General features: G+C 41.2%; 1 protein-coding gene across 2 annotated transcripts in view; it reads left to right on the top strand.

Annotated features, from left to right (window-relative positions):
* ANAPC1 (anaphase promoting complex subunit 1) overlaps window positions 1–14,609 on the top strand; it is a 45,990-nt gene that overhangs the window by 5,104 nt on the left and 26,277 nt on the right. For both annotated transcript variants that reach the window (XM_068940448.1, XM_068940449.1), the window contains exons 7-19: window positions 185–258; window positions 3,133–3,278; window positions 3,971–4,191; window positions 4,848–5,057; window positions 6,131–6,226; window positions 6,694–6,784; window positions 6,906–6,971; window positions 7,848–7,985; window positions 9,084–9,224; window positions 9,621–9,681; window positions 10,291–10,478; window positions 11,305–11,379; window positions 12,352–12,617. In XM_068940448.1, coding sequence (XP_068796549.1) covers window positions 185–258; window positions 3,133–3,278; window positions 3,971–4,191; window positions 4,848–5,057; window positions 6,131–6,226; window positions 6,694–6,784; window positions 6,906–6,971; window positions 7,848–7,985; window positions 9,084–9,224; window positions 9,621–9,681; window positions 10,291–10,478; window positions 11,305–11,379; window positions 12,352–12,617 — 1,773 coding nt within the window. The remainder of the gene's footprint in view (window positions 1–184; window positions 259–3,132; window positions 3,279–3,970; window positions 4,192–4,847; window positions 5,058–6,130; window positions 6,227–6,693; window positions 6,785–6,905; window positions 6,972–7,847; window positions 7,986–9,083; window positions 9,225–9,620; window positions 9,682–10,290; window positions 10,479–11,304; window positions 11,380–12,351; window positions 12,618–14,609) is intronic.

Here is a 14,609-nt window from a genome sequence, read left to right as displayed (position 1 = left end):
TATTCAGGGAATCCAGCAAGCTTCCTTTAATAGAATGTATGTCTCTGTGCTAGGTTTCAGGTTCTGTCTTTGTTAAGGTCTGAGGAGCTGTTTTGGAGTTACAACAGGTGTACCAGCTACAAGAGAGAAAAACTAAACTTCGTAAAATTTGTTTTTGAAGACACTTTCTTCTGTTTATTTCCAGAGAACCTTTGCCTACTATGTTCAGCATGCTACATCCATTAGATGAGATAACACCTCTTGTCTGCAAGTCTGGAGGTAGGTGCACATCTTTGGATGTGTCACTTGGGGTCCGTCAGTGTGGCATCCAATGCTTAATGTATCAGACAAGCATTTTCTGTGTTATGAAATTTGCAAATAATCATTCTTTCAGGAATTCAGAAATGGGTTATTTTAGCTGCTTCATTTACTATTAGGAGTAATTGATGCTGTATCTTCTGAGATGTTCAAGGAGTCCAAATAAGACTAAGTGTATCTTTGTGGTGTTGTTGCTCTGGCATGTTACTCAACATAGAATTAGCAACTCTAGGAAGCAGATTAACCCCTTTATGTCTTTGTGGTAAATATATATCCGATCACAGCAGTGCTGCTGAAGTCACTGTCTGTTTTAAAGCTATTCTACATGCTCTAAAACCCAACGCTTGCTCTTTGTGTGTGTGACTGGTCATTGATTCAAATTTGTGATTAGGTGACCAAGGGGTTTTCGAGACCCACCTCTAAACATCAGCTCTCTACACAAGCTCCTTTATACAAGTTTTATTTTAGGGAATGGGAAAGGAGCTTTCATGTCCTTCTTGTTCAAACGGAGGCTCTTATCTTCTCCAACCTAGTTGCAGTGCACCTGGGACGTGTTCAGCTAACGTTGGCACCTGTTGTCCCATTCAGACATTATACTGGTTAATATACTCGTAGTTAAACTGGGAATTCCAGGGAGAAGTGTTGGTAAGTTGAGAGAGAAACTGAAGTATTTTCAGGTGGTCTGGTGCTCTGGTCACCAGACCTTAGTTACATCTATGCACTAGGTGCATGTAGCAGGGGTCAGGGGATTGTGCTGACTTTGTCCTTTTCTGCTTGCATTCCTCAAATGCTTATTTGGAAATTATCTCATCCTAAGGGCAGTGTTTTACAGTGCTATCAAAAACTGAATGTAGGTAGTGGTTTTTACAGCAGAGGTGTTGTCAACAAAATTAGTGTAACTTAGAGGGAAGATAAAGATTGAGAGCCTAGTAGTAAGCAAAACATGCTGAGCAGGGGTACTCACCGTGATCTAAGGAGGGAACATTGCCTGGTTTTCCAGTGGTGGGTTTCCCAGTCAATAACCTTTGTGTCCTGCTGTCAGTTTCTTTGGATTCTTGTGACTTTTCTTGATGCAGAGCTAAAAAGTTGGAGCAGGGAAACAAGAAGTTTGTATGTTAGTGTCATGAACCATTGGGAGAGTGGAAGGAAGAGAACTGATGTGAATGTAGGCAAAGAGGAAGAGAGGTTTGAAACTGTGGAACGAGGATAACAGGAAATGCACAGCAGACCGAGGAAGATTAGGCATGGTGAAAGAGAAGTGTGTTATGGTGAATGGGAAAGAGAAAGTGGTAGCAGAAGAGAGAGAGGTTGGGTCTGCTGAGTGGGCTCATTTCTTCCCTGTTTTGTCACAATCCCACCCCGTGAGCACCTGCTTTTTTCTCGTGCTGAGTTCATCAGGTGAAGGGACTGAAGGAGGGAGGTCAAACGGATACTTCCTGTTCACAAAGTATTAACAGATTGAAATGGTGATGTGCAGCAGAAAGGAAGGATCAGAATTGTTGAGTTCAGACATACTCGAGCATTTTCAGAGCAGGAAACATAAAGTTCAAGCGCGCATTGTTGCTTCAAGACAAGCCTAGCATTGCCATCTTTGAGTGATATTCTGGCATGCTGATTAAGCATATGTGAGCTATATACCCCTGCCTCCATTGTGCAAATGAGCTTGTAGAACCAAGTCTAGGTCTCCTGATGCAGCCCTTGGTGTTTAGATTGGGTATAATACTTTGTACCTGCCCTCATAGATATGGAGGGTCTTTTGCTCAGAAGTGGTGGTTGTTGTGTTTAAGCCCTTTCCCTTATGTCTCACTAATCCCTTGAAACTGTGTCACATCTGCAGTCAGCTTCTGTACGCTTGTCATGACAAGATCCGTCTCTGACATTGCTAATACAGCGCACAGAAGCGGGGTATACTTGAACTGTGATTAAGATATTTGTAAATAGTACAGTAGTATATTTAGCACATCTGTTTAACAATTTGTTGCAGTACAAATTACAGTACTGTAACAGTCTGATTACAGTAACATCAAACCCAATTAGAGGATTTTTCCTACACACACGTGCAGCTGGGGTTTAAGCTAATGAGCCAAGAGTTTTATGTAAATAATTAGTTTTAATCATAGGCAAAAACATTGGTTGATAGTTATTTTAATCACCTTTTATATTTTAGTCATTTTCTTAAAGAAAGGTTACTTCTCATTGGTTAAACAATAATGACCTGTATTGGCCTGCAGCTGAATGCTGATTGTATCCTGTAGTAAACACAGAACCAAATTTTATGTAATCGAATGTAGATATAATATCCATACATGTTTATTAAACATATATGTGCATATAACTTAATGTTTAGATTTTCATTATATGAATATTAGGAAATATTTGTTTCTCATTAAGTGATCAGTATTTTATTAATGGTTTATGTTGAGTGGCATTTTTCCTTTGGTGGGTGGGGAAACTGAGGCATCGGAGGGTTTAGTGATTTGTCCGAGCCGCTCAGCCGGCAGGCAGCATATACGATAGTACTGGAATAGTCTGTCTGCTAAATTGTTTGAGAATTGTGTATGTGGATAGTCCATGAAGCTCCCGTTGAAGGATTTTTAAAAACGTCGATGCGGCACGGTGGCATTTTCTCCCTGGCATCCGAGTGTTTAGTGCTTACTGTTGATATGTGAAGCTCAGTAGGGTTCCCAATCCCACATAACCAAGGAAACTGCTAAGAAATGCAGATTACAAAAGAAAGAGGGTATGAAAAATGCCAGCTCTGTAATGGATAACACCACTACAGAAACGATCCTTTTGCCTTAATGGGAATTAACCTGACCGCTGTGTCTTTGTCAGGTGTGTTTGGCTCTGCCAGAGTGCAGTACGTTGCTGATTACACCATGAGGATTGTATTTCTCAGTGCTGAACCTTCCATTGTGATGACGTATGATACCGTTCAGAGTTTACACACTGTTTGGAGTCTTCGTAGAGTAAAGCCAGAGGTACAAATTTTTGATAATGATGTTTAGTCAACAATAAAACTTTGGTGTGTTGATATGCCCTCGTGCATGTGTCTGTCAAAGTGCCTGATATTTGTAATTTATTTCATGTAATAGGATAAGATATTAAAAAAGCAGATTCTTTCATGTGTTTGAATCACAGTCAGGGGATCAAGTTTCCCAGTCACTTATTGATACTAAATGCAAGGTTATAACTCTCACAGTGGTGATAATAAGCACAGCATCCTGCATGACTATGATGTTACTTGCATGATACCAAAAGGCTTGGATTCTGCTTAGGCGGTTTTCTTCTCTAAGAAAAGCAACAACAACTTAACTGACCTGAAAACTAGAAGAGTAATTTCTGTGACTGGGACAGAGAAAACATGGTTGGTAGGAGTGACTTCTACCTATGCACAAAAGGAAATAACTTGAATAATCCCCCCTCTTCTTCCATGTGCCTCATGCACAGAATGCAAGGCAGTAAGATTGTTCCCTGGTGTGCTTGCATGGGCTCAATGAAGGGTCTTAATCTGAAGTAGTCTGAAATTAGAGCAGAAGGTCAAACAGTTCTAGCAGCAGCTTGATCTGAATACGTAGCATCTACTTGTTGAAACGAGCTATTTGAGTGTCTTCCTGGCTGTGTTGTTGCCCCTTTGCTGTTTGTGCATAGTGCGCTCTGTTTGCTCTCCCAGGAGCAGAATACAGTGCTGAAGTTTGCCGAACAGACGGGCACACCGCAGCATGTGGCCACCAGCAGCAGTTTGACTGCTCATCTCAGGAGCCTCTCGAAAGGCGACTCTCCTGTGGCTTCCCCTTTCCAGAACTACTCATCTATTCATAGCCAGAGCAGATCCGTGTCGTCACCCAGCATGCAGTCCCGCTCACCATCCATCTCCAACATGGCTGCTTTGAGGTGGGTGCTGAACATGCCATGTAGACAGATGATGCCAGAAGAACAGGAGCTATAGAATAGGCAGCGCACCTTGTATTGCTGTCTTTTTCTCTGCTTTTGTGATTCTGTTCATCTGAGATGTGGTGTGCCTCCCCTGTCGCAGCACCTCAAAGCCTCCTGGGAACGCTCCTGTGAGATTGGCGTGCTATTATCAGTACAAGAGGGTAATTCGTGTGCGGTAGCCAGAGAGGCTGTCCTGTGGTCACGCAGCCCGTCAGTAGGGGAGTTGGGAATTATCTGCAGGTCTTTAGACTCCCAGGAGCGTTTTAGTTAGTATTTTATAACAAAGCGTGTTTAGAAGGGACAGATTGGGATGGATTTCTGACAGAAGGCACCACGCAACTAAAATGTTGGCTTTCTTCCTGTTGAAACCTTGCCTATTGGATTTGAACCGAGATGCTTAGAAGTGAAGTGAATTCGAGAATTGTTTTCCTATGCCAGGGTGTATTGCTAAAGGAAGCTAACACTGCATCAGCTACTCTTTTGGGTTTAGGTGGGGTGTTGCTTTGCTTTGTTTTCAAAGTCTCTGCCCCTGTATGAGCTCCCAAGCTTAACAGGAATTCTGTACCTGCTGTTGTAAGTCCCCTTTCAGTAGTGTTTTATGTCTTGCTTTGCAGCCGCTCTCATTCCCCTGCCCTGGGAGTGCACTCTTTCTCAGGAGTGCAGAGGTTCAACTTTTCCAGTAATGCTCAGTCACCGAAGAGGCACAGTATTACCCATTCTCCAAACAGCACTTCCAGTGATTCCTTCCTTATACCAGAAACTGAACCAATTGTTCCAGAGCTGTGTATAGATCATCTGTGGACAGAAGCCGTCACCAACATGAGGTTAGGTGCTTGTGTTTGGGTTTCAGAGGTTCTGGATTTTCGCTGGGGGAAAAAATAAATTCAAATGACAGCTTGCTTTGATGTACGCTTTCTGCAAATGGTGCCTTCTTAAAATGGATAGGTGGACTTGTATTTCCAAGGCTTTTTTTGTTTTTTAAATAATGCTCACAAAGTGCCAAGCTCCCCTTTGAAAAGGGGATTAGGCACTGGGAGCAGTTTTACTTGTTGTGTTTCTCTGGCTCAGGGCCCTCCATGCTGGAGAGTGGTTTCGTGAGATACCTCAAGCAAAGCGGGTTCAAACCTGATCGTTGCTTTGGGTTTTTGTAATCTTTTAAGTGGAGTACCTTTTTCTCCGTCACCGCCAAAAGGGATGAAACACGCAGAGCTTTGTCTTATTTCTGACTGAGCTAAGACTTATCTCCAGAGCTCTAGAAGGTTCCAGTTTCTATTTGCATTGATCCAGCAAAAAGGAGGGGAGACAGAGAAACACCCTATCAGTAGGGATTATACCCCTCTTTCTTCATGTCTGCTGGGGGAAGCCCGTTCTAGTTGTCAGAAAAGGAAGTGCAGCTCGAGTCCTAGGAGGTGCGCTACTGCCTCTGTGTTAGACTTACCTTTTTCTTTTTTCCCCTATGGGACTATAACTGTAACTTGGTGTTTGCTCAGGTTCCTTAACTGTCGTCTGTGCTGTGTCGGTCTGCAGCATCGAACATGTTGAAATCTTCTGGTGTGCTATGCAGCTAACGTAGCTTTCAGTGGGCACAGCTGCCTGTGAGGAAGTACAACCCTGGATGGAATTCCAAACCAAAGCATAAAACTGAAGATTTAACTAGAGAGTAAGGCCAATTAGCACGTGCTGTCCCCACCAGAAAGTAGGGAATATGAAGACTGAGATGCTGGGAAAATAGTTTCTAGAGCAATGGCTAAAACAGAGATCAGTGCATTCTGGCCGTTTGATGCGCTGCTAGTTGAAGTTCAGTGTGGTCGAACAGTTTGTCGAACATCATGTTTTTCTCTGTTAACGTTTTTATAGTGGACCAAATACTCTGCTGATCACTATGTCTTATTTACAGAGAGAAGAATTCCCAAGCATCAAAAGTGTTTATTACTACTGACCTCTGTGGGCAAAAGTTCTTGTGCTTTTTAGTGGAATCCCAGCTCCAGCTGCGGTGAGCATTCCTGTGCATATCTTGGGGACAGGTGAACAAAGGGGAGCACTCTAAAAATTACTGGCTAGATATGGGTTTTAACGTACATATTCCCCCAGCTAATGGAATCTGTAATGATAACATGAGGTACATCCATCTGACTCTCATATGGCATATTTATAACCACAGTAGTATAGACAGTTTGGACTGAAATTGCAAGACAGTGTTCACTGTACTTTGAATGGTATTCTTTCTTACTATCAACTTTGCCCCGCCGAAATGCATTGGGGATTTTAATTAGACTACCAGAGTAAGAGTAAGTCGTTTAGCAAGGCAAAGCAAGCAGAGAAAGAAGGAAGGAACGAGGTATACCACGATAAAAGTAACTGTAACATGCAACACGGCTTTAATTTTCTGTCTTCTTTCTATACAACCAGATAGAAGAACAATCCTTTTATATGTTTCCTGTTGTTTTCTCAAATCTCTAGCTGTGTAAAATTTCAAGAGAGTAACGATAAGTCACAGTTGATCTTTGGTTCTGTCACCAATATTCAAGCAAAGGATGCGGCTCCAGTGCAGGTATGTACCTCTGTATGGAGCATCAGCAGTGGAGGATCTTTCTGCTTTGTCACCTTTGTCATCTAGTTGTCATCTTTTTACTTAAACGCAAGGAGCTGAATATGCTGCTTGGTTCTTACAGGGCATTGATACGTTGCTGGTTCTGGAAGGCAGTGGAAATCTAGTGCTTTATTCTGGAGTGGTTCGGGTAAGTAACTGAATATACTCCCAATTTTTCTGTCCCAAAATAAATGTTTGACTCTTTGGTTACAAACTGGACTGTGCGATGGGATGCTGTGTGGCACCATACCCGTTGAGGTTTCATTTTTAAGCAATCGTAGAATGATTTTTCACTTGAGACTTAGGAAGATGGAGATGTGCCCTTGTATCAAGTGCAGTTTAAGTGCAGTGCTGGAAACGGTTCTGAAGAATCACTGGCACCCTGTGGTACAATTAAACAATCCCTTGAGCTTAGTTTCTGTAGCAGCAAGAGATGAAAGTAATTAAATGCTTTTTTAAAAAAAAAACAAAATTTCAAGAATGTTGGAAGTGAGGGTATCTCCTAAACTAAAATTTTTCAAACTTCACTGTGGCATGCTAGAGAGTTTTAGATGTCAAATTATCTTTCTTTACAAAGGGCTGTTATTAGGACGGGCACAATGAATTCAAAATACTTAAAATTGTTTCTTTTAATTGTGGAGAGATGTACTGTGCTCTTTCTCTATATACAGAAAGCTTGGACGCTGGAATTTGTACTTTTTGTTTGTTTATTTTTATATACCCTTTGAACATAGAGCTTTCTCAGTGAAACCGTGTCAAAACTCTTAGTGGAGGAAGACCTGTAGCAATAATGTGCAATACTGACCATATATGTTACTTTTCCAGTGTGTCATCTGAAGAAAGGAATTAAATTAGGCAGTTGTTAATCTCATCCTTAGGGACTTTAGTTTCAGTATATATCCACTTTCCTTAAAACATTTCCTTTAAGATGTTAAAAATGGATAGTGTCCATATTTGTAAGCAGCCTCTTGGAAAAAGGCATGAAAACCAACTATATCTTTTCCTATATATTCTGCGCAAAAAGGTGGGGAAGGTTTTTATTCCTGGGCTGCCTGCTCCATCCCTGACAATGTCCAACCAAATGCCTCGGCCAAGCACTCCTTTGGATAGTATCAGCACTCCATCCAAGCCTTTGCATAAGCACCTGGGGCCCCTAGAAGAGGTAAGGGAAAAAAGTCCTGTTTTGAAAAGGGTTTCATTGTAGCAGCTTTGACACAATGTACCAAGTAACCGTTTTTTTTTTTTTTTTTTGCCAGAGTATATTATTTTGTGAATATAAATTTCACTTGTGTTCTGTTACTTGTATGGGGAGAGATGTGTCTCAATTGTAGTGGAAATGGTATTAATTGCTAGTATATTCTGTTTGGGAGTGATTTGTAGTTAAAAATGAGTAGTTCTGCATAAAAGCTTCCCCATGAACATTTCAGAGCACGAAATAGTTAAGCTTTCAAACGCTCTGAAATGTATCTATTTCTTAATTGCATGAAGTCTGAAGGCAGATATTGACTGTCTTGCAGAGGGGTCTCCAGTCTTTTCTCATTGTTTAATAGTGGACAAATGTTTATGGAGGCTTGGGCATCCCTATAGAGAGAACCCTTAAGTGTTTGGCCAGAGAAAGACTGTGTTACTTGGAACCTTTTCTCACTGTTGTGAGAACTCCTTAAGACTATGCTTCTCTTATCCATGGCTCATCAAACCCTGTGGCTTTTCTTTTTTCCACCTTAGTTTTGATGCTGCATATCCACAGTCTCCATCTGTGGGCCATAGCCCCTTATTCCACTGCCCCGTTTAGCTTGGATGTGTTGATACGTCAGGATAAATGTATGCGTAAGTGTGGTGGCTGAGGACTAAGCTGGGCATGTGCTGGAAGTCTGACCTCGCACTGCTCAAAATATTTGAATAGCTGACAGAGTAAATTGAAAAGACAGCTGAAGAACCTGTTTGTGCAACGTCTTTCTGGCAATTAAAAGATGGCCATTTCGTCTTCAAATGATTTAAAAAAAAAAAAAAACACACTTCTGAGGGGGTCATCTTGAGCTAAACTTTATTTTGTTCCTGTTTTAATACAGACCTGAATAAACAAGGGTTAACGTGCATATATTTAGTGCTGCCCTTTTTTGATTTTACAACATTTCTGAGGTAGAGGTTTGAAGGACAGTTGTTTTCAAAATACTAACAAGTACATTGAAAATAGTAATTTTAGCTCTCCTTTGCTCAGATCCTCTTAACCGTCCTAAGCAACCGTTTTATCACTTTTCAGGGTGTGCTGTTATCACCGGTTCCAGAGCTAAGGGATTCTTCCAAACTTCACGACTCGTCTTACATTGAGGATTGTACTTTTCAGCAGCTTGGGACTTTCATTCATGCTTTGAGAGATCCTGTCCACAACAGAGTAACTTTAGTAGGTGTTCTCCTGTAGGCTGAGTCACTGCTTTGTTATCAAAGCAAAATGAGGGTCAAATTTACTTCTACTGTATAGTGAAACATTGCTGACAGCTCCTGACCCACAGTGAAGTATCGCACCTGCGTTGGTGCTTCCAACTCTACTCTCTGTAGAGTACCCTAGAATTCACTGAAGTTGAAATGGTTCTTGAACTGAATCACTTGGATGAATCAATTAAGCGTTTCAAGGAACTTGCATCCGAGGTTGCAAATCTTTAGTGTAGCAAATAGCCAAGTATTAGGAATATGCTTAACGTATAAATGAGTTCTGAGCTGGTGGAAAGGGGCCCTGTTTTTTCTTGAAGATGTGCTTTATATAATTGAACACTTACCTTTTTTTTGGTCTCTTCTGTAGGAACTCAGCAATAATACGATGGTTCGGATTACAATTCCTGAAATTGCCACTTCAGAGTTAGGTATGAATCAGAATCTATCAAATGAAATATGTCCCATAATTTTTGAGTAGTTTATGCGTTGCTTAGAATATAATGATTCAGTAGCTTGTATTCCAAACTCCATTAACTTACCTTCTAGAGCTGCTACCATTTATTTAGGTGTGTTCTGCTGCTTTCTTAGTGCCTCACCAGCTGGAGTCTCAAAATTTCCTTTGCTTTTTAAGTAGCACTGTTTGCAATTTTTGTGTATATTATAGCTTGAGTAGGGTTTGAGATGTCAGTTCAGACACGTGTTGGTTTCAGGAATGAGCCGAAAGGGTGGGGTGTTTTGGTTTTTTTGTTTGTTTGTTTTGCTTAAATGACACTTTCTGTGTACCACAGATGAAAGAAGAGCAACACTTATAACAGCAAAATAAGTTTTTTCCTTTGTGGGAGTGAGTTAGAAGGGCTGTGCTCAGCCTGAGCTAAACGAACAGCTGGTAGAGGTTGTGTGGTGTGGCTTGTCTTGGGGGAGTTTCCAGAGAGTTAAAAGTAGGTCCAAAAGCTGTAGAGATTTCCAACAGTGATGGGAAGAGTAGTACAAGGAAGTAAAATGCGAAATATGCCTTTGTTTTTTTTTTCCCCCAACAGTGAAAAGATGTCTGCAAGGGCTCAAATCTATCCTGCCCAAGGAGATAGCTGTACAGGTGCTTGTTAAGTGGTACAATGCTTATAATGCTCCAGGAGGACCAAGCTATCACTCAGAATGGAATTTATTTGTAACGTGTCTCATGAATATGATGGGTTACAATACGGAGAGATTAGCTTGGACACGAAATGTAAGCGAGCTCTTAAGTTTGTTTTTCTAGCTTATATTAATACTGCTGATAATTCTTCAAGATTCAAAATGTTTGGAGAAACGTTCAGAGTCGGAAATAGTTTATAGCCTTTATTAAATAACAAGATGCCACTGAATCACTTCCAGGTTTCTAAATTTCAGGTATGCATTTTAAGCTGTATTTATCATACAAGATATTTATAAGGTACTTAGCACCAACTGTCTTAGTCCAATAAAAATGAATTATGAAGACTTTATTCTACTTCATTACTGACACTATTACATTAAGGGTTTGATTCAACTAATCCATATAAAGCTTATTTTGATTGGAGAAACAGGTCACAGTTCAGTTACTGTTTCCCGAAGAGGGTTTTCCATGGAGTTCTTGAATTACAGCTTTTAAAGTTCTATTTTTGCAACTGTTTTGCTGAATGTATTCGCAGTTTTCTGTGAGTGAGTTTCCTGCTAGTGAGTATGTTTGCAATAGTCGCAGAAAACAAACAGCACAGATAGGCAGATAGCAATGAAAGCAATTAAAATATACCTCCATTACTAGCACTAATTCATCCACAATATGTCCTCTAGCCTAGTAAATACCAGATGTTAGGCAACTGAACTATGAACTCTGTGCACCATACATTAGGCAAACTAGCTGTGTATAGAAAAATGTAATTGTAGTATAAGTTCTGTATGAAAGCAGAGTATAAAAATACTAATGCAGTGTCATGTAATACTTGGTTGAATTCAGATGTTGTGATTGTGTATTCAGTTATGCAACCATGTGAATTCCGATATTGAGCTGTTTTTGATCTTTTTGTTTTTTGCAGCTTGATTTTGAGGGATCACTTTCGCCAGTTATTGCTCCAAAGAAGGCTAGGCCATCAGAAACGGGGTCAGATGAGGTAAGTTTTACAAATAAGAGCCTGCAGGCCAGAGGAAATGCCATTGGAGTGGCACATTTCATCTGAGCTCACCTGAGATTACAAGCCTTTGGAGGAAGTTATTTTGCCTTGTGTGGTGGCTGGTATCATGTGACCTTTCTTGTCAGGGCTTCACTTTCAGAGAAGTAAGTTGCACTCGGGAACGAGTCTAATATGAATTACACAGCGACCCCAGATAGTCTCCTGACAATGTCAAATCTCTCGTAGATGCTTTATCCCTTTGCAATAAAGTTGGCTCACTCTCCTGACCGCTCAGCACCTTTAGCGTGCTAGAGACGTCAAATTACATACTTCACTGAACGCATTGATTCTTACAGAATTTAGTGGAGTGTTCAAGATTGATTCGCTGAGTTTTGCATAGATAAAAATAGGAAGTTTTTACATAGTCAGACAGTAAAATGGATGAAGCTTAGAATCATCCAAAGATATCTTGCACAGGAGGCTTACAAGCTATGGGGCTCCAATCGTGCCATTAACTATGGGTGGACAGCACAGTGAGCCCATGGGGTTACAGATTATTGTCTGCAGGAACTATAGGTCAGGATCTAATGCCTGATGTGCTGTGGCAGGGAAGGTACAATAAGGACTGGGAGTGCTGAGTGAGTTGTACAAACACTTGATCAAGTCTCGTGCACAGAATAGTGGTGCAAAGAAGACCCTCTAAATCTGTTTGCATTTTTCTTGTTCCCTTAAATGCAAGGTTTTGTTGATTCTTGTAGGTGCTACAGCAAAAAAGATGAAACACCGGAGTGTCTCTGCTCTGCAGCTTGCAGGGTTTGTGATACTCATGCTCATTTGCCACAGAACAAGCCCATTAATATTAGTCTTAGGTAGGGCAAAAACCTCCTCTCTAAAAACGCTTTGGAGTTACCTTGCTGGCAGGTTGTGCTAACCATGAAACCTGTGCCTCCTCTTCCTCTTTGTTTGGTCTAGGACTGGGAATATCTCTTGAACTCAGATTACCATAGGAATTTTGAGTCTCATCCTGTAGCCAAAGCTTTGCGACTGGATCCTCTGGAAGTTTTACCTCCAAAGGACGACTTTTCACAGAGCCTTAACTTGGATTCCTCAACCCTTCTTTTCACCCACATTCCTGCTATTTTCTTTGTTCTTCATCTGATCTATGAGGAGCTTAAACTGAACAGTCTAATGGGAGAAGGAATTCGTTCACTTGTTGTTCTTCTGGTTCAGCTGGCCAGGTATGTCTTAACTGACAAGTCACAGAACATAAATGTTGTGCATTGTCTCTTGATGGTGGAGGTCTATTATTTTTATGGGGAATTTGAGGGTTACCTTCAAAATGGAACAGATTTTCCAAGTATTTGAAGAAAATTCGTGAATATTCAAAAATTCCATAGTTAGAGGTGTTTGCTGTGGCAAATCCCTTACACAGTTCCTACCATTTCCCGTCATCAACGTGATTCACAAATGTTAGTTCTTAGTAGATGGCTCTTATCCCTGTCTAGCACAAGAAAAGGACACTGCGGAAGACAGCTCCACAAACTTTCTAGAGCGGGGAGTGTAGAGAACCGTGCTGCAGGCAGAAGTAGGATTAACGTAGACATTCTTGGCTTCCAGTCCTGCATTTAGGCCATAGTCCTCCTTTGCATTTAATGATTTCACACATTTTTTGATCTGTAACGCATGAGAGTTAAAACACCTACAGCCCATCGTCTAGCAGTCTTCTGGTAAGGTTTGGGTCATAACGAGAAGCTGTGGGATGTTTTTGTATTGCTAGCCTTGGGCAAGCTGGAGAGGTGGTGCTGACAGCGGTGGTAGTGCTGGGCCCCAGTATACAGCATGGGGGCAACTGGTCGCTGTTGGGGAATGATGGAATCTTGAGACCTGGAGCTTCTTATTCTGTGGCCAGCGTCACTTCAGGAGGCTAAAGAGCCAGCTACAGAGCTTCTTTGGGAAGCATAGCTGCATTTGGGGTGAACAGGAGGCTGAGGCATTAACGGAGGCCCCAGCTTTGCAATGGGGGAGTGGTAAAGAGATCTAATACTTCAGTCCTCTGTCCAGGCTTCTTTATTCAGCACCCGAAGAGCTGAAATCAAGATATGTTCATGTGCTTCAGAAACTACCTAAGCAGTCTCTTGAGTAACGGAGGAGTCTCTGAGAATCCGTGGAATGATACTCTTTATGTATTAGGTTATCCTCTCTCTGTTGAGGGCTGTCTTACTTTATTTGCCTTTTACTTAAGAAAATTTGAGAAGGTTGAATGTAGTTACTGGTTTTAAAAGAGAAAAGGAAGAGATGGGGAATTACAGTCTAGACCCTCAGAATTTTCTTAGGACTCTACCCTCAGATTCAAAGGCAAACAAGCAATGGGATGACGCTGATAGTTTTGTATTGACTGTTATCTTTCAGCCTCTTGAGATTCTGTGCTTTAACTTTTTGAGAAGTTAAAAACAGGGTCTTATGTTACATCAGAGATTGATGGTTTTGAGCAGAACCTGCTTTGTCACATTGCCTCTCTGGCAGCTAAAACTCTCAGGGCTTTGGACACCTCATTCTTCTGCTGCATTGTCTCATGAGATCAGCCACTTCCCCACTATTCTTCCCCCTGTGTCTTCACCTGTGCCGGTGGCTGCATCGTCGTGTGTCTGTTCCACAACTGCCTTCAAGTTTCATTATATCTATACATATGGTGTATAGATACAGATATGCGAATAAATAAAAGACCCACTAACCTCTCCCCAAGTGGTATTTGCTCTTGCTATCAAAATATCCCTGTGGCAACAGATTCTTCCCCAATAGCACTGATGGCTGACTGGATATTTCCCAGAGGCGGCATCTAGTCTGTAACGCTGAAAAAGTTGCCGTGTTCTTTATTCTGTCGTGCTAGTGAAAAGCGATCTACAATAAAGGACTGCATCATTCTTTTGAAGTTGCCAACTTCCTAGCCTTTTGTACGTACACACCTCTTGTTGCAGATAACCAAATGTATTACTAGCTTTAAAATTTCCCTCAGTAAAATTTTGGGAAAACTATAGCGACAGGCCTTAGCTCTGGTGGTAGAGGTGTGGGACGAAGCAGATCAAGCTAATAATTGGAGAGAATTGTGCTCAGGAAAAATTAAACATACAGATTAGCTACTCGGGAAAGAAACAGTGTCCATGAGCAAGGTCTTAGGTAAGCAAGTCAGAACTTCACATCTCTAGCACGTACACAAACATTAAATAAACATA

Source organism: Struthio camelus, chromosome 3 (assembly GCF_040807025.1).
Source record: "Struthio camelus isolate bStrCam1 chromosome 3, bStrCam1.hap1, whole genome shotgun sequence".
Taxonomy (NCBI): Eukaryota; Metazoa; Chordata; class Aves; order Struthioniformes; family Struthionidae; genus Struthio; species Struthio camelus.
The sequence above is the reverse complement of the archived record's forward strand: the minus strand, read 5'-3'. Positions and strand labels throughout refer to the sequence as shown.